General features: G+C 40.2%; 1 protein-coding gene across 1 annotated transcript; it reads right to left on the bottom strand.

Moving 5' to 3' along the window:
- Positions 1-1,181: 1,181 nt before the first annotated feature.
- CDC37L1 (cell division cycle 37 like 1, HSP90 cochaperone) lies at positions 1,182-24,085 on the bottom strand. The gene is made up of 7 exons (XM_058695839.1): positions 23,789-24,085; positions 19,624-19,905; positions 16,650-16,743; positions 9,896-10,011; positions 9,414-9,536; positions 5,745-5,909; positions 1,182-1,780 (listed from the first exon to the last, which is right to left on the bottom strand). The coding sequence occupies exons 1-7, from the start codon at positions 23,918-23,920 to the stop codon at positions 1,679-1,681; spliced, it is 1,014 nt and encodes a 337-aa protein (XP_058551822.1). The 5' UTR covers positions 23,921-24,085; the 3' UTR covers positions 1,182-1,678.
- Between the last annotated feature and the right edge of the window lie 609 nt (positions 24,086-24,694).

Raw genomic sequence — 24,694 nt, 5'->3', positions numbered from 1 at the left:
CCTGTGTCTATTCTCTATTTGACAGGAAGGGAAAACAAGAGCTTGCTCCAGAACAGAAAAAAAGAAAAAACTTCTATAACTAGGTCATTAGTTTAAAAAAAAAAAAATTACAGGCTGATGAATATTACCGTATAAATTAGTCAAACATTTTATTATAGCGTATATATTTATATCAAAAGCACAGGAAGTTTTATTCTGAAAACCAGGAAGATTGTGATGTTCCAGAAGTGTGAGTCAGTAATTCCAGTCCATTTCTACTGGTGCCACGTGCCTTATCACCTCAGCCAAACCAAGGTGCAAACGAGGCTACGGTCACAGGTCTGATCACCGTACGGGTCCCTTAGCATTAGCGGTTTCTCAAACTGAGACACGGACTCCCAATCCCAGTCAGCCGTCTTCCAGATGTGTGCTGCTGCTCTCAGTGGGACTCAGCCACAGCCCACACTCAATACACACGGAAGCCCACATTCCCCTAAGTCCGAAGATTCATCCTCAATAACAAGGACAGCACAAGTAGCACTGTCATCTACTTCCAAATAAAACAAGTCATCACACGCCCTGGCACATCTGAAGTGAATTATATAGGAAGTAGTAAAGCTCAGAAGCATTCTATGGTAACTGACCTAAGGACAGCGAGGACAAATGTGGTAAAAGCCATCATTACCGACAAGGATCACCAAATTCTTAGAAGTAAGTAGTTGGGCAGCTCGAGGCAGTGAGGTCTTCAGGAGTTCTCCTGCCTTTTAAAAAAGTCCTTGGGCTACATAAAGAATGAAACAAACAACCATGATTTTAAAAATCAGAATATTCTTCCTGTTTGTTCTTATAGGCCATTAGTATTCTTTTAAAACTTGCTCCCTGAGAGATCCCAAACTATGTCAAGTAAAGAAATTAAGAGTGAGCTTGAAGTTATCTTATTAAAAAAAAAATCTAGGTTAGCTTTATCACTTTTTATATTACTATAACCCTTAATATTAAAAAGTCAACAGGATAAAATTAACTTCTAAGTAATACAGTCTTGAAGAATACATAGGGGGTAAAGTCAGTATCTATATAAAAATGGTATTATATGCAAAGATTTAACTGATGGTGTCGAAAATACAAATGTAATATTATTTTAAAGGGAAAGACTTTGTTTTAATGTTTACCACCCAGCTTATTTAGTAAAGTAGATTATCCACTACTGATTTATTGCTTTTAATATGATGAAACACCAGATTTGACAGCTAAATTAGCAGGATACAAGTACATTTTATCTTTAATTATTTTTGTAGCGTAGGACATGTACATACCCATATAAAAAGAGACTGTAGCAGATGCCTCCTAGAATCAACCGGTTCTTGTAAACATTGCATTTGTGCAGATTTTCCTACTTTGATTCCAAAATTGAGTACAATAAGATTAAAGGCAAATTTAGTAGCCAAAGAAAACCAAAAAAACCCAAAGTCCAGTTTGACGTCCCACAACATATGGTATCACTCTCCTCTCTTCAGAAAAAAAACAAAAAACCTAGCAGCACATAAAAAAAATTTTACAAAACGTTTCAGTACTCTTTTTTTCCCCTCCCATCAAAACCGAACAAAAATAAAGTGCAGCACCCATAAAAGTGTCAAGAAAATAGCCAAGTTCTTCCTTTCTTGTAACAAAATAGCACTTGGCCTCAGCAGTCTTAACCAAATCATACAGTGTCCATCATTTTGGATTCATCATCTTCTTTATGTACCACTGAGTTTAAACTGCAAAGAGCTGTATTGACAGAATACTGAAGATAATCTGGATTCTGGAAAACATAAATAGAGGGAAGAAACAATGGATGATAACCAGTTTTATGCCAGCATATACAACTACACGTTCAGTTTCACACTGTCTATTTCTCTGCGACGTATGTGGGAAAGAAAATGGACTCAGAAGTCAAACTTGGGTTGAAACCCAAGAAGATAAAGAAAAAAATAGGACCATCCAAAGAGGATGTGGCAAAGACAGATGACATACGTAAAAAACAGAAATGTAATAAACACTTTTTTCCCTTTTAACAAAACGGTGCAAGTTAAATTATTTAGTCATAGAAGGGTACATCTTTCATGTAACTATGTGTACAAAGCTATTGATAATTTAAAAAAGATATGACTTTAAGTCAGCAATGTTTTAAAGATTACTATCTAATTACCACAGTAAATAGTAAAAATGCAAAACACTTGAATAAGGAAAAAAATACAATTACCGAGTAAAAATTAGTTACCTTCAGAGTGTATTTTGGTTTTTCAAAGATTAAAAACAAATTCAAATGAGAAATTATTAATCTTTTGAGAGGTACTTAGATCCATGTATTAAAAATTGAGAATAAAAGAACATTTTAATTTCAATTTTTGTAGTTCCTAAATATTCTATCTGTTCGTTTCTAAAGCTAAGAAGAAAACCTTATTTAATAAATGCAAAAACAAAACCATTATTTGTTAAAGCACCATGACTAGGGACATAAGCCCTTAAAGACCCAGGACTTTAGGAAATTCTTCCCTAAGGAGTCAATTTTGTCTATGCAGTTGTTCTGAATATCTGCCAGCTACTCTGTTTTACTACTGTTACACCCAGTTTCATCTGTTTATTTTTTTTTTAATTTTTTTTTTTAACGTTTATTTTATTTTTGAGACAGAGCATGAACGGGGGAGGGGCAGAGAGAGAGAGGGAGACACAGAATCGGAAGCAGGCTCCAGGCTCGGAGCCATCAGCCCAGAGCCCGACGCGGGGCTCGAACTCACGGACCGTGAGATCGTGACCTGAGCTGAAGTCGGACGCTTAACCGACTGAGCCACCCAGGCGCCCCTCATCTGTTTATTTAATGAACACCAATGAGGAAAACAGCCCAAAGAGAAGATAGATGCCGTAAACTTTCCCATCTCATAAGTAGGCGGGGTTTTCAGAAGATCCTCTTAGTAAATATGTGTAATTCCGTTATTTGTAAAAGTCAAAAAGCTAGCCAGAAGTTGGATTATTCCCAATCAAGTCTTGATGAAGGCAATGGCACAAACAACTGAGTGAGGTCTGGAACACTTACGTGATGTTAGACCTCAGTTCGAGTCCTGCCATCGCCACCTAATGCAATGTAATCCTGGAAGAGAAAACTTAGCACACCGCAGTAGATTAAAAAGCTAGTCTACAGGAAAAACCTAGGGTAACTGTCACAACACCTCTAAGAGGCCTTGATTAGTTCTCTCAAAACTAAGGATGAGGGGATTTGGCTTATTTGACAAGATTGTTGTCAACTGAAAAAAAAAAAAAAAAATGAAAAGCTAAAGTGTTACCCAAATTAAAGTTTTATAAAAAATTATTAAACCCTCATTACATTATCCCATTCTCCAAAGAAACAGAGCTAAGACCTTTACTGACAACACAAGCCCAATTCCAAAGGCCCTGAGAACGGAGCTTACAATTACTCTACCAAGACTGGACAGGAGAGGACCTCCAGAACTCAATATCCATCTCCCCAGGAACTGTAAAATCTACGGAGAGACTTAAAAACAAAAAGCAATGAACACACCTAACCTAATCCACACTTAAACTGAACTGATTACCCCATATTCTCATCTAGTAGCATTCCCAACACATTTCTCGTCCCAGTGACCAGTTCCTCCCAAGGGGACATGACTGCGTATTTCGTCCTGCTCCTAGCGTGCGATTCAGCAACCGTCTGTAGTGCAGGTGAGTGAGCAGTGCAGGGGACAGAGATCCGGGACCGGAGTGATGAGCCGCATCAACTGCTGGACTGACTTGAGGCCGACTGCCTAACCTCCGTGAGCTTCAGTTCACTCATCCATAAAAATGAATGAAAATGAATCACAGGGTTTTGAGAAGATTAAACGAAACAACATATGAAGGTATTTTGCAATCTACAGACTGATGATAATAAAAATGGGATATTATCATTATGGTAAGCTTTTCTTCCAAAAGCTTCCCCTCAACCAGTCAAAAGTCCTTCGGTGCATCCAGCTGAAATTTTACACAGCCCTTCCCTCCCTCAGGGGGACTGGCGCAGAATGCTCAACTTTTCCAACCACGAGGAACAGTCTGTTAGCCCAGAGGAATTAAGTCTGAACAACCCCGATAATACCAGCAATTTCAAAGTGTCAAAATTGTACAATCTCAGCCCCGCACCTCGCAAATGTGACAGCAAGGAACGCCTAGCGGCAGGCCTCAGCTGCTACCGGTATGTGCAATAAGAACTTAGTTCTCTCAGACCAGAAGCAGCTCTTTGGTAACAGAGGCCAGTTCTCTTTTAACGTAGATCTTTTCCCTCTTATGTTCAGAATCAATGACGTCCCTCCAAGTCTCTTTTTTCCTTTGTATTCATTATGGGGTATCTTCATTTTAGGAGATTTATATATTGTATATATTGGATGTGATGGTGTCTTACAGTCATAAAATTCCCTCGGAAAGACTAGTTAGATGTGGGCTATTTCTCAAAGAAGAGGAAATCATTACCCTATTTAAAGACATTAAGAGATACTCTGCAGGACAGATCAAGGGGGAATATTGCTTATCTATCTAAGAGGTAACATTACTAACTATGTAAAAATCAAGATCTTCATTATTTCTATCCTTGAGAATTAATATTTCTGGCTGAGTTATTATCAACTCTTGTCCTTAAATTGTCACTTTGGCCTACAATTTATGTAACGGAAATGGTGAAATTATAGTCATAGGTATAGGTACTGAAAATCTCAATTCCTACTGCTTTATGAGATTTAAAACTACAGGGCTCTCCTCACATTGTCTTCTGAATGAGAATTCCCTTTTCACTATGTAGTCAACAGACTAACCTGACTAAAGTTGGTCTTAGAATCTTGGGGTCTGGAAATGAGAGATGACTGAGCTCAATTACAATGCCACTACAATTAGCACAGGCAGCAATTTTGTTGTGGTAACTTAAAATTGCAATCCACAGTATCAGACCACTGGCCTAACCTCTCCTTCTGACATAAGCGACACAGCTGTATCTTGATCTTGTTGCAGAGGCTTAGACAGTTGATGCATATTACTAGAAAGAGCAGCTTAGCATAAGGTGCACTGACATACTAAGCATGCTACCTCTGCTAAGCGACGCCAACATTTAATAAGACAATGTTAAATAAACTCATGGAACAAATCACCTTGGTTGCCACTGAGATGTATGCTCTGAAGCCAACTCATCCTAAGAAATTCTTCACAGTATAGTTCCACTGAGAATGAGGGGCTACTCAGGAGCCATGCTGAGAAGTTTAGGATTGAGATGATCAATAGGTAACACCTGCCCTTAAGGATGCTTAGGTACAAGGGGCCTGGGTGGCTCAGTCGGTTAAAGCGTCTGACACTCGATTTTGGCTCGAGTCATGATCTCGAAGGTTATGAGATCGAGCCCTAGTGTTGGGCTCTGTGCTCACAGCACGGAGCCTCCTTGGGATATTCTCTCTCTCTTCCCCCCCCCCTCCCCTGCTCGCGCACACATACTCTCTCAAAATCAATAAACGTTAGAAAAAAAATGCTCAGGTACAACTCTCCTATATTTGAAGGAGTGGAATTTGGTGTCTAAATCCCCAAGGGAGGGAAGACATTTATTTAGTGACCAAACATGGCATGAGATGAAAGAGTTATCTTTTGAGGCGAAAATATTTAAAATGACCTCACATATATTACATGTAAGAAGAATAGTCCAAAAGAAGAAAAATTGTGTGAGCTAATAAGTTTATAAAGTATTTGCTTTTCCAACTTACCTGTGATAAGGATTCTAACGAACCTATAGATCCAACACCAGAATGGGGAACATGATTCTGAACTGTCATAGGTTGAAAACTTGGTGATTGAGAATAAAGTCTGACTCTTGACTTGAAAGCTTCAAGTTCATTTTTGAACGCTTCGAAATAACCTTCTTCCTCTGCCTAGAAAACACAAAGAAGCAAAGACTGTTTTTTAAGACTTCCAGACCACACAGTAAATTCTAACAAACATATATTAGATCTGAAGTGAAGGAAGTAAAGATAAGGTGAATAGTTTAAATGTATGTAGAAAACACCAAGATCCTTGTCAGATTTGTGAAAACTACCAGTTTCACAGGAATACGAAGAATTGGCTTCGTCCATTTCCCTCTGCTCCAGCAAAATAAACAGCACGCGCACACGCACACACACACGCGCACGCACACACAAATATAACAAAAGAAAGTAGGTATTCTCCATATTTCTAGATTCTTGACAGGATCCAAAGTAAGTCTCATTTAACCTGTCATATTCATTCTATCCCTTCCCATTGCCAAGCAACAACCAAGGGCTATTCTTAAAACGTTCTAATTCTCCATCGATTACCTGTTTATAATAATTCTCCAACTCTATACTCCCTATTTGTAAAACCATGAAAACTAAATAAAATTCAATATTCACCTCCATTACGGAAGCATCTTAGTGTTTTAGTGAAGCAAATACCTCTTCAACATTATGGAGAGAAGAAAGTATGAATAGTATGCTGCAGGAGGGGAACTCCCTCCAATGATGTACGTAATACAAGCAAGATTCTTGATGTAAAACACCCAACTGGCAGTTGCCTCCACTTAAGTCTCCCCTGCAGGTAAAGAATGACATGGCACATACCCTACACTAACAGGACTTTAGGCTTTAAGTTCAACGATGGAAGAGATTTTGTCAAAATCTCATTCCATGATCTCACTGGGCCCATTTGTGCGGAATGCTGTGTTTTCTTTCATGTAGTCTAGGTCTTGTGGATTAGTTATTAACATTATATCCATACAAATCATGCAGACAACATTCCGTGCTGCCATTTTATCTGTTTATGAATTCAGCAGCCACTTCTTTAATTGCAGCATTTCACTTTAATCAGTGTATGGCACTTGTGTGGACACCCAGGACGTCAGCCTGCATATCCAGAGGTAACCCTTCCCAAACGGTTATGCAACTGCTATTAAAGGAACCAAGCGGCACAAGTGCTGGCGTGCCTAAGGCCTGGGGATTGAGGTCTGGAGAGACTGGACTGATTCTTGCCGGAAGTAACCCACGGGTCACTTGCTTCGTCTCTCTGTGCTACTTTCCCAACTTGTAAAATAGAAAATAATACACCTTATAAAATCTTATGAGGATTTAACGAGCTAATCCATGTAAAGTTGTTAGACTAATACCTGGCACAAGGTAAGCACTCTATGAAAGTTAGTTATTCCTGAACTTAAAAAAAAATTATGAAGAACATAATGTTTACGATTAAAGACTTTTCAGTCCTACTTTGACAAAGTAAATTTCAAAGGATACACACGGTTTGGCCATGTTCCATTATTCTATTAAGCACTAGTCCAAACACAACCAATAATGTAAGGCAAAGAAGAAAGTATGGCTTTTATTATACCTATGTGTCAAGTGAAATTTAGGACAGTCATCATAAGCGTAACTAAAATACCAGCTCCATCATTACCCATTAAAACTCTACTGTTTTGGGGAAATGTCCTACTTAGGCTGCACTTTAGAAGAGTTTACAACATTTAAGGTAGAGCTACTATCACTCTGATACGTTAAAGTTCAATACATTTAATACATTTTCCCCTGTTTATAAAAGAAAATATTTTCACTCTACTATATAAAAAAGAAAATGGAAATCACTTATAATTCTCCCATCCAGATATTATCAAAGTTAAGTTTTTGGTGTATTTCCTTCTAACATCTAATTGTGTATGCTGAAATGTATCAAGTCACTCCTTTGCCTCTTTGGTTTTACTGCTTACACACATATCCTTCAACAGCATATTGTTCAGTTCTGCTTGTTTTGAAACTTCATAAAAAATACAGGATACTCTTTGCTTTTTCATCCACAGTGACGCTGGTTACTATTTTACCAAAGGAACATCCCACAGTTTATTCCTTCTACTGTCAAGAGACACCTGGGTTGCTCTCAGGCTTTTGCGATTATGAACAATTCTCCTCTGAACATTTTGTATCTGCACATGTAGCCTTGCTTCTCAAGGGCAGCAGTTCTCAAACTTTATGCTCTCAGGACCCCCACTCCCTTTACACTGTTGAAAATGACTGAGGAACCTGAAGAGCTCCTGTTTATGTCGGCCATTATTTGTCAATGTTCACTGTGTTAGAAACTAAAACCCAGGCATTTAAAAATTATCTAAAATATAACAAATTCATTACATGTAAACATTTGTAACACTTTTATGAAAAAAAAAAAAAAAAAAAAAAACCAACCCTATTTCTGAAACAAAAATATTTACTGACAAGTCTGGCTTAACAGAAGATAGCTGGATTCCCACATCTGTTTCTGTATCAAATAACATTTTAGTGTCACTATGGAAACGGTTTTGACTCTAGGCCTCCCAAAACCAGGTCTTGAAGACTGTTGGGTGTCCCTGGACCACATGCTGAGAAACCTGTTCTCTAGCATATACACCTAGAATTTCTGGGTTTTAGCACTTGTTAACTCTACTAGGAAGTTTTCCAAAGTGGTTGCACCAATTCATACCTCTACAAGAGTGAATGTGAATTCTTAATTGTTCTTCTTGTACAACTTTTCAATCATTACTAATCTAGTAGAGAGTGTGAAATGGATTTAATCTTTCAAGATTTGTCTATTTTTCTTTAATAGGGCCAATACATGTCACTTCTTTTGATTTACAGCAAAGCATTTCCTCACATCATTAAAAATTCTTAAATTTTAATGTCTGCATAATATTTTATGTACCACAGATTGTTTTTATCCATTCCTCTAGTTGGTGAATTTTTAGGTTGTTTCTTGTTTTTTTCCATTACAAAAGTCATTTCTCTTTAACTGTGAGTTCTTTTATTTTCTTTTTGTTAAACTGTGAGCTCTATACACGGAGGATTACCGTACCTACACTATACTCGCATCATCTTAAGCTGCAGTCCTTGCATTCGTAGGCAGTCAATACTTACTGGCCTCTTATAGAGCTCCCTTAAGTCTAAATTAGCATGAGATCAGCAATGTAATTTTTTCCCCCGGTATAAAATCTATAGGGTTTAGCCTGTGGCATTCTGGTTGGGTGGCTTCCTTTAATGTATATGGACCAAAGAGGTCTCAGCTAAGGCTTAATCTTCCCATTCATTTATTTTTAATATTTGTTTTTGAGGGAAGGAGGGAGTGGGAGAGGGAGAGAGAGAGTTGGGGAGGGGGAGGGAGAGGGAGAGGGAGAGTTGGGGAGGGAGAGGGAGAGGGAGAGAGAGAGTTGGGGAGGGGCAGAGAAAGAGGGAGACAGAATCCAAAGCAGGCTTCAGGCTCTGAGCTGTCAGCACAGAGCCCGACGCGGGGCTCGAACTCACACACCGCGAGATCATGACCTGAGCTGAAGTCGGATGCTCAACTGAATGAGCCACCCAGGCGCGCCCCTTAATCTTCCCATTTAAAAATATTAAATAGCTACTTACTTTGGCTTTCTGGAAAAATAAACGAAAACACCCTCTTGGATCCACATTACAGTTTTTGGCCATTTCCATAATAAACTGCATCACAACAGCTTGATGTGCTATTTGTTCCATTAGAGCCCCTTTCTGAAAACAGACATTAAAATTACCAAGAAATACCTCTGGAAATATATTTGACATTGTGCTTACTATGTGGATTTTAAAACATGATTTTCAAATAGGCTAAAAAAGAAAAAGGTTTAGAGTATACTGGAACAAAGAAATGAGGCAGCAAAAAAAGCCTACTGGCAAAGTTTCCTTATGCTAACTAAAACAACTATAAAAGTTCCCACGGTAAACTCGAGTAGGTCTAAAAACAAAAAATTATAATTCTATTTAATAACCTTCCTGTTTTCATTTAAAGGAAGTAACATAAAAAACAAAAAACCAAAAAAACATATCAGAATTAAATTAAGGGTCCCAGAAACTCAAGGTTGACACAGTACCTGTTCAGCTTCTAGATGAAAACACCATAAAATAAGATATTTAGCAGTTTCTTCACATACAAGGTATGGATGGTCAGACAAAAATCTCTGACTATCATCCCATCGACTCAACATACCTATAAAAAAAGGATTAAATCACAATTGTCAAATACTCTTCTAAACAAAGAAATGGTATTTTAAAATGATTCTCTTTAAAGACAATTCACATTACTACAGCAATAGGTTATGGTAAAAGAGCAAAGAAAGAAGGATAAAACTCTTTTAAAGCAATACCCAATATACTGGAAACAGCTTCCAAAATTCACAGAAAGTTTCATTTCAGATAATTAGGTTAAAATAGGGCGACTGATTTAAAGTAAAAAAAATCCTGCATCTGAGGAATGCCTGAAATTCCAGGCAAACTGGCTGGTCATCCTAGGCGGAAGTACGTACAAATGATTTCAAGACACTCGATATTATTTACTCACAGAATACAAATTTTTCTATTAGAAAGATGGAGAAGAAAACAAAACCTCAAGAAACTATACTTAGCAAAGACGTAATAAAAGTGAAAAACCCCATCATCTCTAATTTATTAAAAAATGTCTAAGCTGATAAAGCCAAATGTTGACAGCAGAGAAAACCAATCAAGTATGATAATAGTAAATGTACTTTTACCATTTAGTCATGTTTATAACACACAGAAAACCTTTTAGAAATTAGTGAAGCATATTTAAAAGCAGATGCCATTTTGCTTCAAAATATCAAGCTAATCCAAATACTACTTAAGGTGTATCTGTATCTTTATCCAAATTAATAAGAAATTTGGCCAAAAAGTCAATACCATCATGGAACCAGCAAAGCGTTCAGCTTTTAACTTTGTCCAGTAAGCTTGACACATGAATAAATTAAGTAGAACAACATTAGCTTTAGACTCTTAAGACTCATCCAAAGAAGTCTGTATGTCACTGAAGCATTCTGGAAATTTTAGAAGGTGGTGTCAATAGTTTGGCAGTGACATCTTTCCTCTAGATACAAATTGAACTTCTATATGTTAAAGTTCCACATTAGAACACAAAGAAGAACAAAACTGAGGACAAATGTCTTTTTGACACACACACGTTTAGCAACACATGGGAATCGACTGAAAAGAAATGACTACTGTTTCTCATTTAAATAAAGGAGGGAGGAAGCATTTTAGCATTTTCTCGTAAAGAGTTTTATTAAGTATTTTCCCAATGCTTCAGATGGAGTGAGTAGGGCATTTTAAATTCTGAGAAACAATGATTTTGAAAGTTACTTAAAACTACTTCTCAAGCTACAGTTAAAGAGTCTAATAACTTCTGAGGGTCAGATCTAAAGAAAGCATAATCCTTATTTCTTATACCTGAAGCCATAAAATAAATCCTATGAAGCAGTTTTGCGTTAGCTTTGTTAGAGTCCTGAAGAGGTATTTCAACTCTATCCACCATCCACACAGAGAGCACTGCTTCTGTTTACTTCTCCATGGCAGCATCATGACTTACTGAGGCACCCAAATCCTATCCATTTTGGTTTCTTTTACATGAAGGATAATACGAAATGGTTAGTGACATTTATAGGATCATGAGGGTGTCATCGAATGTTAAAAATTTTGGGGGCGCCTGGGTGGCGCAGTCGGTGAAGCGTCCGACTTCAGCCAGGTCACGATCTCGCGGTCCGTGAGTTCGAGCCCCGCGTCAGGCTCTGGGCTGACGGCTCGGAGCCTGGAGCCTGTTTCCGATTCTGTGTCTCCCTCTCTCTCTGCCCCTCCCCCGTTCATGCTCTGTCTCTCTCTGTCCCAAAAATAAAATAAAAAAACGTTGAAAAAAAAAAATTTTAAACTATCCATTTAATACCTAAGACAAAATACTTGAGGTTGACCACAGCTTTTCTTTATCTGAGAAATACCTCTCATCAGTTGATTTCAAAAATGCATACCGATTATCATGAGACTGACACGTCAGGTTACAAGAGCCCACACACACCTTCGTGGAAAGAGTGTGGAATTTTATGAACAAAATACTTCAAGAAACTCCAGGGCTTTAGTGGAACAACATACCTGAAATCACTGTGACGTTATTTTACAATTTGTAAACAAACTATGAGCAGCACAATCTCTCGTGGTGACTAAAACAAGCAGACTCAGAAACAAACGGCCTAGGTCCGAATACTGGCCTTACCATCTCCTATGCCTTGGCTAGCTCTATGCCTCCTTTTCCTCTTCTGTAACATAGGGCTAAAAATAGTATCTCATTCAGAGGGTTTCTGTTGAGAATTAAATGAGTTAATACACATGAAGCATTGGGGACAGTGCCTGACAAGAGGGTACATACTAGGCAGTATCAACACAAAAGGGAACAATTCCCTCTTTCAGCGAATATTAGACGCTTTGGAGAAGACTAATATAGTCATTTCAACCGGCCGGCCAATCTCTGAATGCTCGAAAAACCTTATCTTGATGAATTAGAATGCTTTAATTGTGTGCTTCCACGTATGTATTTTCCTGAACATCTAAATCCCAATCCATCCATCAGCTCTCGATATTCCACCGGATTCCTAAAACGGTTGCCCAAGACACACGACCTTACTGATTTCCCTTTCCTCTTGGCGTTATACTTACAGAAAAACAGATCTGAATCCTTCACATCACACTAATGATTTTCCTATCTCTAGCTGCTGAAAACATCCCAACAAGGTTGAGAATTTCTCAATGGAAGTTAAATAACCTCTTTTTCTGTATTTCCCGAGTCCCAGATCACCTATATTTCCAGTCACCTGCCACCAGACAACTGTTTCTACCTACACGTTTGCACATAAACTCCTCTTATTTGGAACCAAACCCATTTTTCTCTCCCTGCCATCTGCAGTGCTTCACAGGCTCCATGTCACCCACTCAAGAATTCTAGAAATTCCTCTAGACATTTCCATTCCTCCCACATCAAATTGATCACCAAGTCTTGTGGTGATACTATTATAAGCTGTTAATATGGTGAATCATGTTAATAAATTTTCCAATGTTAAGCCATCCTTGAATTCTTAGGATAAACCCTTTGAAAATACTTCTTTTTCATGTTATAAAAATGATGTACATTCATTGTGAAGAATCTGAAAAATCCAGAAAATCATCTGCAATCCTACTACAAGAGATGATTAATGTTAATGTTAACACTTTAATGTATTTCTTTCTGGAATTTGTTTTTCAGTAGGCTCCACGCCCAGCGTGCAGGGCCTGAACTCATGACCCTGAGATCAATACCCGAACTGAGATCAAGAGTCAGACACCTGCCTGAGCCACCCAGGGGTCCCAGGGCTTTATTTTTTTTTTTTTTTTTAATTTTTTTTTTTTTTAACGTTTATTTATTTTTGAGACAGAGAGAGACCGAGCATGAATGGGGGAGGGGCAGAGAGAGAGGGAGACACAGAATCTGAAACAGGCTCCAGGCTCCGAGCTATCAGCACAGAGCCCGACGCGGGGCTTGAACTCACCAACCGCGAGATCATGACCTGAGCCGAAGTCGGCCGCCCAACCGACTGAGCCACCCAGGTGCCCCGGGCTTTATTTTTAATTACTTAAATAAAATTAGGTGCCTGGGTGGCTCAGTTGGTTAAATGTCTAACTTTGGCTCAGGTCATGATCCCACGGTTCGTGGGTCTGAGCCCCACAGCAGACTCTGTGCTGACAGCTCATTCTGTCTCCCTCTCTTGCTGTCCCTCCCCCCTCCCCTGCTCCTGTGCTCGCTCTCTCTCTCAAAAATAAACACTGGAAAAATTTAAAAAGAAATTAGAATCATATCATGCATATTAGTTTTCTATTCATTTCACTCCACATTCTATTCAGGAGTTTTTATACTAAATGTTTTTCAAAAAACAGGGTATCAATGTGGTTTTGAAAAGCAATGTGTAAGCGCTTACATTGAGGAAATGGAATATCTACCTTCAATACAAATGAGAAAAATCCCATCAGAGTATTTATGCAAACATTTACATCTTTCAGTAAAAATTCCAGTGACGACATCCCACATAGATTCAAAGATGTTAAATCACAGCTAACTTTGGCTGGAAGTGAAAAGCTGATGTACCATGAAAAACCGTGTTAGATCATCAAAAAGCAGCTCTGATGATCACAAAGAAAATGAGTTCAGAGACGCACAGGACTTGGAATAAAACTTCTGGGAAACTGAAAAGAAAACAGACTTTGCTGCTAAATTGGTATATTTATAAAACACGAGTTAACTAAATTAATAAATTAAATTCAACTGTAGGGAGGGAAATCCAAGATTTCATTGCTTCAAAATACTCCACGATATGGTTGTACCATTTATCATTAGATGGTAAAGTCACATAAGTAAGATGGTCAACAAACAGCACAATGGAAATGTTAATGTGAGGCACACATGAAACCGCAGGGCAGTAACCGGTGTCAGGTCACCGGAGCCCTTCACAGCTCTCTGTGTCTCAGGCTCGTGCCTTCCAAGAGTTGGGAATGCAAGCCAAGTTTGGAAAGCCTCCGCTGGAAACTTTAATTACAGCTGCTATTCCAGATGTGATACACTTTGAAGAAGTGTATCAATGTAGTCATAATCCTGACAAATGCTTTCTTCACTCTCCACCATAATAAGCATAGAACACCAGAAACATCTGCTTGCACCCAGCAGGAACAGCATTACACTTTCACTGAGCTGCCTAAGGTCTCTGGCTGCTCTGTGCCACAATTCAGTCCACAGGGACTTCCATCATCCCACCATCCCGCACGCCTGCAAGCTGGTCCACGTCCAAGTCCACAGAACTTGGTGAGCAGGAAGTGGCAGGTATCCCAGATGTCTTGGTAAGATATATGCAGGCCAGAAAGTAGGAAAAAAACACATGGAAAATTTGGGAGCCTACTACCTTAGTAACATTTCTAGGGATCCAAGGAACTGCGGCAAGTAGGACATCTCCTCCAAAGGAAAAAGGCAGCGTGCATTTCCATCAAAAACCAGGCACAGTGTGAATCTGGGAGTGGCTATGAGGTCTGGTTGACTTTGGAGACAATAAGGCTCTGATCAGTCTTACGGGATGAGACAATGGAAGCCCCAACACGCAATGGCAAAACCTCTCCTTATTAGTCCTCTATGTATGGAGGTCAAGACAGCTTTTTTCCTCAGCCACCTCCCTGTTTGCATAATATTGTATAAATTCAGGACTCTCAGTGGCAGACTTGAGATCATGCAGAGATCCAATGGCACGGGATCTCCCCGTTAAGGATATTCCAGGATAGCCTCTCAATACCTAATTTGCCAGTAGCAGAAACCAGCGCCTGGTGGTGCCATGCTTCCACCACTAATACGTCTGTGGTCCTACTAAATGAGTTATTGCCCACATCACATTACTTCTTGACCCAGAAATTCATTCTGCAACAAAAGACATGAAGACAAGAGGCTCATGAAATTCACTGGTCCTATAAACATCACCACCCAGAAGCAGGTATTATGGAATGGTTAAATGTTTTGCTGAGGACTTAAAAGAGTCGTAGTGCCAGATGGGTTACAATACCCTGTTGAGGCTGGGTTATTCTCCCACACAGAATTGCTTATTAAAGTGCTCTGTCTGCAGCAAAAATGAGGGGACCATGTTGCACCATTAGGCTTCCCATGGCTCCAAAGCTTACAGAAGGCCATCTGGGTGAGAGCACCTTAAAAGATGCTCTTCTAGTACATGGAAGCAAGGACTCCAGGTGGGAGTGGCAAATCACACTGTCACAACCAAGACCCATTTACAAAATTGTAAAAAGTAAACCCTGTTCGCTTCGTGAAGTTCTATTCTTTACTTAATTCGAATACACAGCCTTTCTTTTTTTAAAACAAAGAGAGTGAGAAAAATGAATCCTTTATGAATGAACTACAGAAAAAGGGGAAAAATCCAAAGTAGTAGCAACCGTTTTAACGTAACTGAAGGATGAATGAAATTCTAAACGCTCAGGGGAAAAAAAACACCACTGGAAATATATTTCCAAATGTCACTTAATAAGATTAACATACTATAAATGAAAACTATGTTGACTAAATTAACATGTTACTTGGGATCAAAATACAGACCTTGAACCTTAACCACTAACACTTCCCAAAAGCACTCTCTCCCCGGCAGCACCACACTGCTTACGCAGTGCAACATGTTATTTCCCAACTCTGCACTCGCTGCTGCTCCCTCATCTACACGGGGACCTCCTCCTATGTGTTCTTCAGTCTAGCTCAGATGTCACCTCCTGTGCGAACTCTTCACTACATCACCCCAAGCCCGCTGTCTTTCTTCAATAGAGAAAACTCGTTTTCAGTACCCTGTAGATATATTTCTATTACCGTACTTATCCGAATAGCAGCTGAAGGATCTGCGTGACTTATACAGCACCTATTCCAAAACCTGAAAATAACGAATGCTAATCAGATGCCAATGGAAGCAAAGAGGGAAAAAGAGAAAAGCAAAGACCAGTTGGGAAACAGAAAGATGCTGTGGAGTTAAACAAAGACTAGGTCTTAGAGGGCAGCATTATATAACAGACTGAGTTTTGCTGCTCTTCACAACTTAGTTTGCTGTCAATCTATTTATTATCCAAAAAAAGGGTCTAAAACAAGAGCTGTACAACTGTGCCAGAAGTGGCTATCCAAAAGGAGTTTTGTCATTTACCTTCTTTTTGGTACCCATTATAATACAGACACTTTTTGTACACATATTTATGGTATCACTTTATAAAAGAAGGAAAACTAAGCAGCACACTTACCAAAATGTCTGATTTTTTGTTCATATTTCTGCATAAATGATTTGGATTTATCTTCATCTTCTATTTCTTTTCTCTTATCTTGATTAATAAAACTCTAAGAAAAAAATTCTTTAAGTTAAAATCAGATTTTATATTCTAACTGAATCTTTCTCAGATACTGAATGCCTAGCAATCCTTCCTATAAACACTATAACAAGATGGTACAGTATTATACTGATATTATATCATTAAATTTACCTGTTAAACTCATTTAAAAAGTTAAAATTTTCTGTACTAGTTTCGACAGTTTTAAAAAGTGATGTATGTGTGAAAATTATAAATACTTTAGAAATCATACAAATTCCCTATTAAAGCACAGAGAGATCCTTTACGTGAATTGCATGTAAATTTGCATTATTCATTGCTATTAAATATTTGCAGCTCTAGTCTAATCTTCGGAGTTCTTGCTGGAAATAAACTTAGATTTTCAAAGCATATAGAGAATGAAGTATATCTGATATAACTTCTTGGCTAAGACATAAACCTAAAATATAGACCCTTGGTTTTAAACTTTTCTTAGGAAAGGCCAAACAATTTGATTCTGAAATCAAGTGCAAATTCTACTAAGGAAGTGCTTATTTTCAATTAAATAAGTCATAAAGCAGATCAAGATGAAGTTTTTATCTAGCCAGAAAAACTGGCAGGACAGTTTCTCAGAACATTCTGTGATCACATTTAAACCTTGAGATCATCACTGCCAAAAAAGAAAATTGCAAACCAGCTCTGCCAGTTTATAATCTGAAAGCACACAAATTTACATATTTCAAAATAAAAGCATTTTTTCTTTTACATATCCTGCTATCTAGACCAGCACTGTCCAATAGAAATATAATCCAAGTCACAAATATAAAGTTTTCTATTAGCCACATTAAAAAGCAAAAAGAGACAGATGAAATTAGTAACCCATTATCCATATCCAACCAACATATCCAACATATGATCATTTCAACATGTAAGCAAGGCAAAAAGTATTCATGAAATATTTTACTCGGTTTTGTACTAAGTTATCAGAATCTGGTGTGTATTTTACACTTACAGCACATCTCAATTCGGACTAGCCACATTTCAAGCGCTCAATAGTACATGTGGCTAGCGGCTATCGAGTTGGACAGCGCAGATCTAGACCAGTCCTCTCAAGTCTCAAGCTCCCAGACAAAATCAATGTACGATTTTGAGCAAATGACTGGAACATAAAGATAATCCTAATTAAAATGTGGTATAAATGTAGGCTATGTTATAACCCAAGTTCAAAAACAAACAACAACAACAACAAAAACAATTAAAAGCAGAGACAAATGAAAATATTTTCTTTGTGACCACTGTGTTAGGAGACGTTAACTTTATAAAACAAAGAAACACTGCTTTGACCATTCTCTCTGGAAGAAAAAAATTATTTTAAATAGTTATGGTGTATAAATGCAAACCAGCAATAAAGTAAGTGCTAAGAAGACACACCCCTTGGAACAATATATATAGACAGACACAGTGAATCATTCAGATAAAGAATGATCTTGGTATGTGTTCAGGGGTAAATAAATATATACTGGCATGAGTACATAAAAAGTCTAGAAAGATACAACTTACTGTTAACAGTGGTTATCTCTGGGAAATGAAACTGGAAGTGAAGGAAGCCTTTCAATTCTATTTCACATACTCGTGTGTTGTTTTGTTTTTAAATTTTTTTTTTTTGAGGGGAGAGTAGTGGGGGAGGGGGGAAGGGAGAAGGGGAGGAAGAGAACGAGACGGAAAGAGAGAGAGAAAGACAGAGACAGAGAGAGAGAAGCCCAAGCAGGCTCCATGCCCAGCACAGAGCCCAACGAAGGGCTCCACCTCACAAGCATGAGATCATGACCTGAGCTGCAATCAAGAGTCAGGCACTTAACCCACTGAGCCACTCAGGCGCCCTTGTTTCGTCTTTTGTAATAAACACGTTGCACTCACAATTGTTCTCAACGTGATAAAGCACTGATCGAGCTGGTCGTGTACATTTAGCCCGTGCGTATTACTTGCTGCGGCAGAACTAGCGCTGGTCCAAGGGAAGGAAATTAAAAGCGCTTAAGAGGGTAGGTTGAGAGTGGATGCTAGGACAGAAACCAAGAGTGTTATAGACTGAGAAGTCTACAGAGTAATGATGGTTAAAGATAAAGTGAATATGGACTTACACAAGAAAGAACAGTCTATCCCTGAAGCTGTGAGTTAAGTTTACAAAGAAAAAGAAGTACTACTTTGCACAGTAGTAAAAATGCATTTCATTGCCCATTTCTTCTTCAGACGCGACAAAGGATAAAGCCCACGAAATCGAGGGCGAAACAGAACACTACCCTTAATGACTACTAACTTGGCAAAAGTACCGGTTTTGCCTCTCGGTTATGTTGGTAATGCTAAATCTGGATTACTACCCGAGGTTTACTAAATACACACCAGGAAGTAACAGTGAAACACTCGTTAACAGACTCCGCATCTGCACATCAGCATTATGCAGCGGACAGCAAGCCGACAGAAACAGCAGAGAGCTCTCGTAACATCTGAGCTTTACCACATGCCAGGCCCTGTCCCGTGGGCTTTTGAGACATTACCGTATTTAGTCTTCATACCCACCCTTTATTGCTGAGGAAACTGAGGCTTAGAGAGGTTAAGTGACTTGCCCAAGGTCACAAGCAGCAGCATGTGACAAAGCTGAGGTCTGAGGCGGTCTGATTCCAGTCAACGCTCACATTCGGCGTGCTATGCTTCAGGTCCGCGCCACACAGTCGCGTTCACGACCACCCCCGTTCGACGCTACGGGGATACAGGTTTCCTGTAGCCAACGCTTTTCATAAACTGTCAAAACTGTACACCATTCACAGCAATCTGCCGCTTTGCTACCAAATGTGCACAACTGGTCTGTACAAACACTCAATTTCTTCTTTCATTATGACCCAATCAGACGTCGTACCTTATTAAAAACATCCTTGCTAATGGCATCCATGTTCCACAGACACATTCTCTCTCTCTGTACGAGAGCCTCTTCTTTCTGCCTCCACTCTTCTTCGTGTTGCTTCAGCTCCGATACCGCTGTCTGTGCTTTGGCATGTTCCTGATCCAAGGACTCCGAGTTATGCAGGGCTAGGCTACCAAGTTTCTGCTGAGCTTCTGCGAGATTCCATTTGCACGCCACAGAGCTCTTGACAAACTCTTTCTGCTTCTGGCAAGCCAGTTCAATTCCATGACTATACATCTGGAAACAAAACGATATTGTAAGAAACGAAGACGGCAACGGGTATGTTTGTGCAGCACAGTTTTATTTTCTTGCAGTCAAGGATTTCTGTACAGTCTTTTCTGGCACACAGGTATTCTGCCTTCTGTGTATGCAGAGTTATACTTTTATATTATAGGTCTTCTCTTCATCAACTAGATTCTAAGCTCCTTTATTAATCTATATACCACTTCCTTGACAGCCATCAGGCAAAAAGCCTGATCATCAGCACACTGTTCTACACATAGCTGGTGCTCAAGAAACATTCGATTGACAGCTTCGTAGTACTGAAACAGCACAATAATTGGGAGCCAAAGCTTAAATCTAGTTCCTCACCTTACAATATGCTGAAAACCAGATCTTTAGGGTTTTGTTGTCTATCACACAGATAGTCTTTAACTTAATCCTAGTCAAAACAGGCAGAGCTACCAAAAAGAAAAACAAAAACAAAAAACAAAACTGGTCCACCCTGACGACTGCCTATGTTCCACTCATAAGCAACAGGAATTAGTCACAATGTTTACTGAACCACTACATGTAGGGCACTTTAGTGTTTAATTCCTTATATACCTCGGCTCTATAAAACAAAAGCTGAAGGTGCACTCTTTAAGACTTCTCAGCCAAAACGCAGAACAGTTTCAAACTACGTATTCCGAACAATTTTACTTCGATCTGTTCCCTAACCTGCACCACTACTCAAGTCCTTACAATTTCGTACCTCAATTATATAAATACAGTCTTTCTCACATGAAGCCATTCTCCACTCCACACCAGACTTGGAGTGATCTTGCCAACAACCAAATCTGATCATCTTCCTCATCCTTGGAGTCCTGGGATAAAGCGCAAGCTCTGCAGCATGGCGCAGTCCTTCATGATCTCACTTCCTACCACCTCTCTAGACTCAGTTCCAGTTACTCTCCTCCTCGCTCGCTGCTTCTTTCCACCGCCCACCCCTTTCACCGTGGCAACCCCTCACCCCCCCAACCCCTACCTCCATTCCAGATTCTGGCATCACTTCCTTACATTTTCTCTAATCCTTCCCTCCCCACCCAAGGTCTGCATACTTCTTAGTGATGTTTTCACACAACATTGTGCTTAATTGTCTACTCAACTATCAGCTTCTCGAGGGGCTAGAATTCCGTAAGTCTTAGATGAATAAACGATTCTTCACTTCTTGTAACAGACTAGCGGTGGCAAATACGTTTTGCAAATATTTTTACAAATATTTGAGGCAAATAGCACTCAAGGTCTTTACTTTGGAGCCGAGTCTTAGATTTCTACTGCAGCAAATGTGGATGTTGTTGCTACTCTGGTGTTTTATTTACTCATTTAGTAGGCTTGAAGCCCAGGTATCACAAGGCCCTAACCAACCAAGTAATATATATAGATATACATATTTTGCTATCTGAAAATAGGGGCAAGAATAACTGTAGCCTAGCTATGCTTGAGCAGGAACCAGGAAAAGGAGAAAAATGAAGCTATAAAATTTATCTTATAAGAAAAGACAAAAGTATACTAAGAAAGGCATATGGACAAATGGAAATGCCCTGCATTTTCAAATTGTGTGGGAGCAAATATTCATGTCTCAAATCAAACACAGAAATCTTATTTCCAAATTCTAAAAATGATTCATGTTGAAACTCTTCTCCACAGACTATACAGACAACATCTGGCATTTGAGCAAACTATCCAACATGTATTGAGATGATTAAAAAAAAAACCAAAAAAAACCAAAAAAGGTCATATTTTACCTGTGAACATACTGAGGTTTTAGGGGAACATTAAACATGACTATATTTTCATGAACATAAATTCAAAAAAGGAACTGCTGGCATTAGGTTTACTAACATCACTTTACAATTAAAAATGCTCAAACAGGATCTCTAAATTCCCAATTGCTTTTTACTTTAATTGGATCTCAGAACTGTACATCACATATGACATTAAGATGTCTAGATTCCCCATGTCTGGTAAAATTAAACCGAAGCTGTTTTTTGAAAAGATTATAAAATGCTTATAATTTGAACTTAACATTTTATTCTTTCCAAATATTCCAATCCAAAAACTTAAGTCCTAAAGCCAGCAAGACAAGTAAGTAGGTTATAAACACATGGACAAACTTAGCATTAGTCACTTGGCAAAACGTAACACCAAAGGTAGTTCCAGCCTCGTGGTGTGACATCACAGGATGGGAAGTGCAGCAGGTAGGAAAAAACACTGTAGTAGAAGGCAGAAGTGGGTGCCAGTTTTAATTCTGCCACTAACTGGCTACAGAGTCTCAGAGAAATCACGTTTAATGAAGAAGGTAAGCCTGTTTACTTAGAAAATACCTCCAGCTAAATAAGCTTGTAATTCCAAGTGCCTAAGTAAAGAGTTAATACACAGATATTTTCAAGTTTATCTTTTTAGTAATCTCTACACCCAACATGGGGCTCAAACCCACGACCCAGAGATCAAGAGTCGCATGCTCCTCCGACTGAGCCAGCCAGGCGCCCCTCACACATATTCTTTTAAGTTCAGAGTTTATCTTAGGTTACTTTTGTGATTCAACCACAAGGCGCTGAAATGCTGGAGACCTTTTATTTTCTCTCCATATGCCTTCAAAATTGACAAGAGCAGCTGCTGTTCATTTTTCCCCCTCCATAACACATTCATTATATGCTCACATAACACATTTTGTATATAAAGATGACACTAGCAATCCATAATTAGGGGGTGACTACTAACCTGTCGACTCTCATTCTGTCCTCCTAAAAAATGCCTTGCACTTTCCCAGAGACTGGCTGGCCGAAGTACAGTCTATGGTTATGAAACAGCATTTTTCTCCCTGAAGCCAACTAACCCAGTGTACTGGGCACAGGACCTTACACTTATTAGCAAATGATTTAAATCACTCATCTTTGCTAACAGCAAGATGTGCCTAGAGAAAATCTGTTAATTCAATTAAGCTCTTAGGGACCCTACTCTGCAAGAAGCCCGGAAAGTAGAGACATCCATAACCGTTTCTCCGGACATATTAGTGTTTAGTCTGTGTTCTTAAAATATTCTTCCAAAACACCCAGATTAGGAGAAAAACCGGGATAAGGTGATGAGTAGGTAAGCACTCCCTAAGACAGGACTCAGAAAAATCCCAAAGGGTACCTCATTTGGGTAAGTTTCAGAGGAAAGAAGGCTGGATTGAAACCCACAAGTAGCACCGGGAATCTGAGGAAGAACTCCGAAGAAAAGGACAAACGTGTGCCTATGTGTTTTCACTGGAGACTGATGTGGAGCAAAACTAAAAACCTAACTGGAGGGGAAATGGTCACATTAATGGGACGGGTTTACACCCCCCTCAAAAGCGAGGTTTTACGGAATTTATTCGGATGTCCAAAGTCAATGAAATTGGATCCTAAATTTGTATAAAGTCAGGAGCTCAGTGAATTATTGAAACACAACCAACCCTTCGCTGTTCCTAACTATTAAGTGGGCACAAGTATTAGAGCCTTCAAGAGGATAAAGTGCTCGGGTAAAAACACGCACGAGGAGACAAAGGGTCAACGTTAGAGCGTTAGCCGCCCCAAATCTGGGTGCTGTCGGGGGGGGGGGGGGCGGGGAAGGGGGAAGGAACATCTTTCCAGGATGGGAAGAAATTAGCCAAGGTGAAAAGGTGTGCGTGGAGGTGGAGATTGGGAATATACGGCCAGCCCTTCTCAGAAGCCCTCAGAAGATGCTACAATAGCCGCGGGATGGCATCAAGCCCCCGACCCCCGGGAGTGAGATGGGGACGCAGAACAGGGTACAGGGAGGGTCGCAGGGGCAGGGCCGCGCTGGTCCCCAGGCCGGCACCTCCCCATCCCGCCCCCGAACGCGGGACCCCTCTCACCTGGGCGCCGCCGCCCGGCAGCTGCGGGCAGCGGGGAGAACTGGGGGACACGTCCAAGTCACTCTCTTCCTCGGCCTCACCCTCGGCCCGAGGGAGGCTCCAAGGTCCCGGCGGCGGCCACGGCTGCTCCATGTCCGGCTGCCCCCAGCCCTAGAGCCGCCACTGCCAACGGGCTTGGCGTGAGCGGAACCTGCTGCGCGGGGCCAGCCGCCCCAGCCTGCCGGGGCCGTTACCCAGAATCCCTCTGCTGGCCGCGATGCCGACGCACACCCCGCGCTGGCCTGGGCCGCGGACGGCGGAAGAAGACGGACTGACTTGGCTACGTCACTTCCTGCTTGGGGGTTGGGGTTGGGAGGGCCGGTTCTGGGCGTGCGTGAAGGGGGTGGGTCAGGGCTTCGTGTTTAAGGCTGTGCTCTCTGAAACCTTTGAGCGATGCCAACATCCCCCTAAGGGCGCTGCGGGTGACATAGTGTTTAGTTGTGGCCTAGCGTTCCCTTCGCTCTGCACCGTGGGTCCCGGACGCCGAGAGGTGCCGTGTCCGCTTCGCAAGTTGTTTACCGACGGCAACGCCTACCTCTGCGTTGGTCTGCAAAGTAGCAGTTCTGAAGCGAGGGTGGGCGGAAAATAGGGGAGGATTTTGAAAGGCAGAGCCAAGTTTTCCCTCATTTCGAGTTCCAAGCTACAGGAGTTTGGCGAAACTTGGCTGGGAGGAGGAGCGCGTCGACGATGAAGTAGCCGAGCAAGCGCGGTTGATGAGGACGAATGCAGGTGATAGCGGACGAAGCCTTGTGTTGCTAAGTTAACTCATTTAGTCCTGAAGACGGGGAAACACACCCACGGGGCGCAAGGTCACACATTTGAAGGAGAGAAGCTATGATCACCCCGGGGGTCTAATCTAACTTCAAA

This window comes from Neofelis nebulosa, chromosome 12 (genome assembly GCF_028018385.1).
Source record: "Neofelis nebulosa isolate mNeoNeb1 chromosome 12, mNeoNeb1.pri, whole genome shotgun sequence".
Classification (NCBI taxonomy): Eukaryota; Metazoa; Chordata; class Mammalia; order Carnivora; family Felidae; genus Neofelis; species Neofelis nebulosa.
Note: the sequence above shows the minus strand (reverse complement) of the source record. Positions and strands in the feature narration are given on the sequence as shown.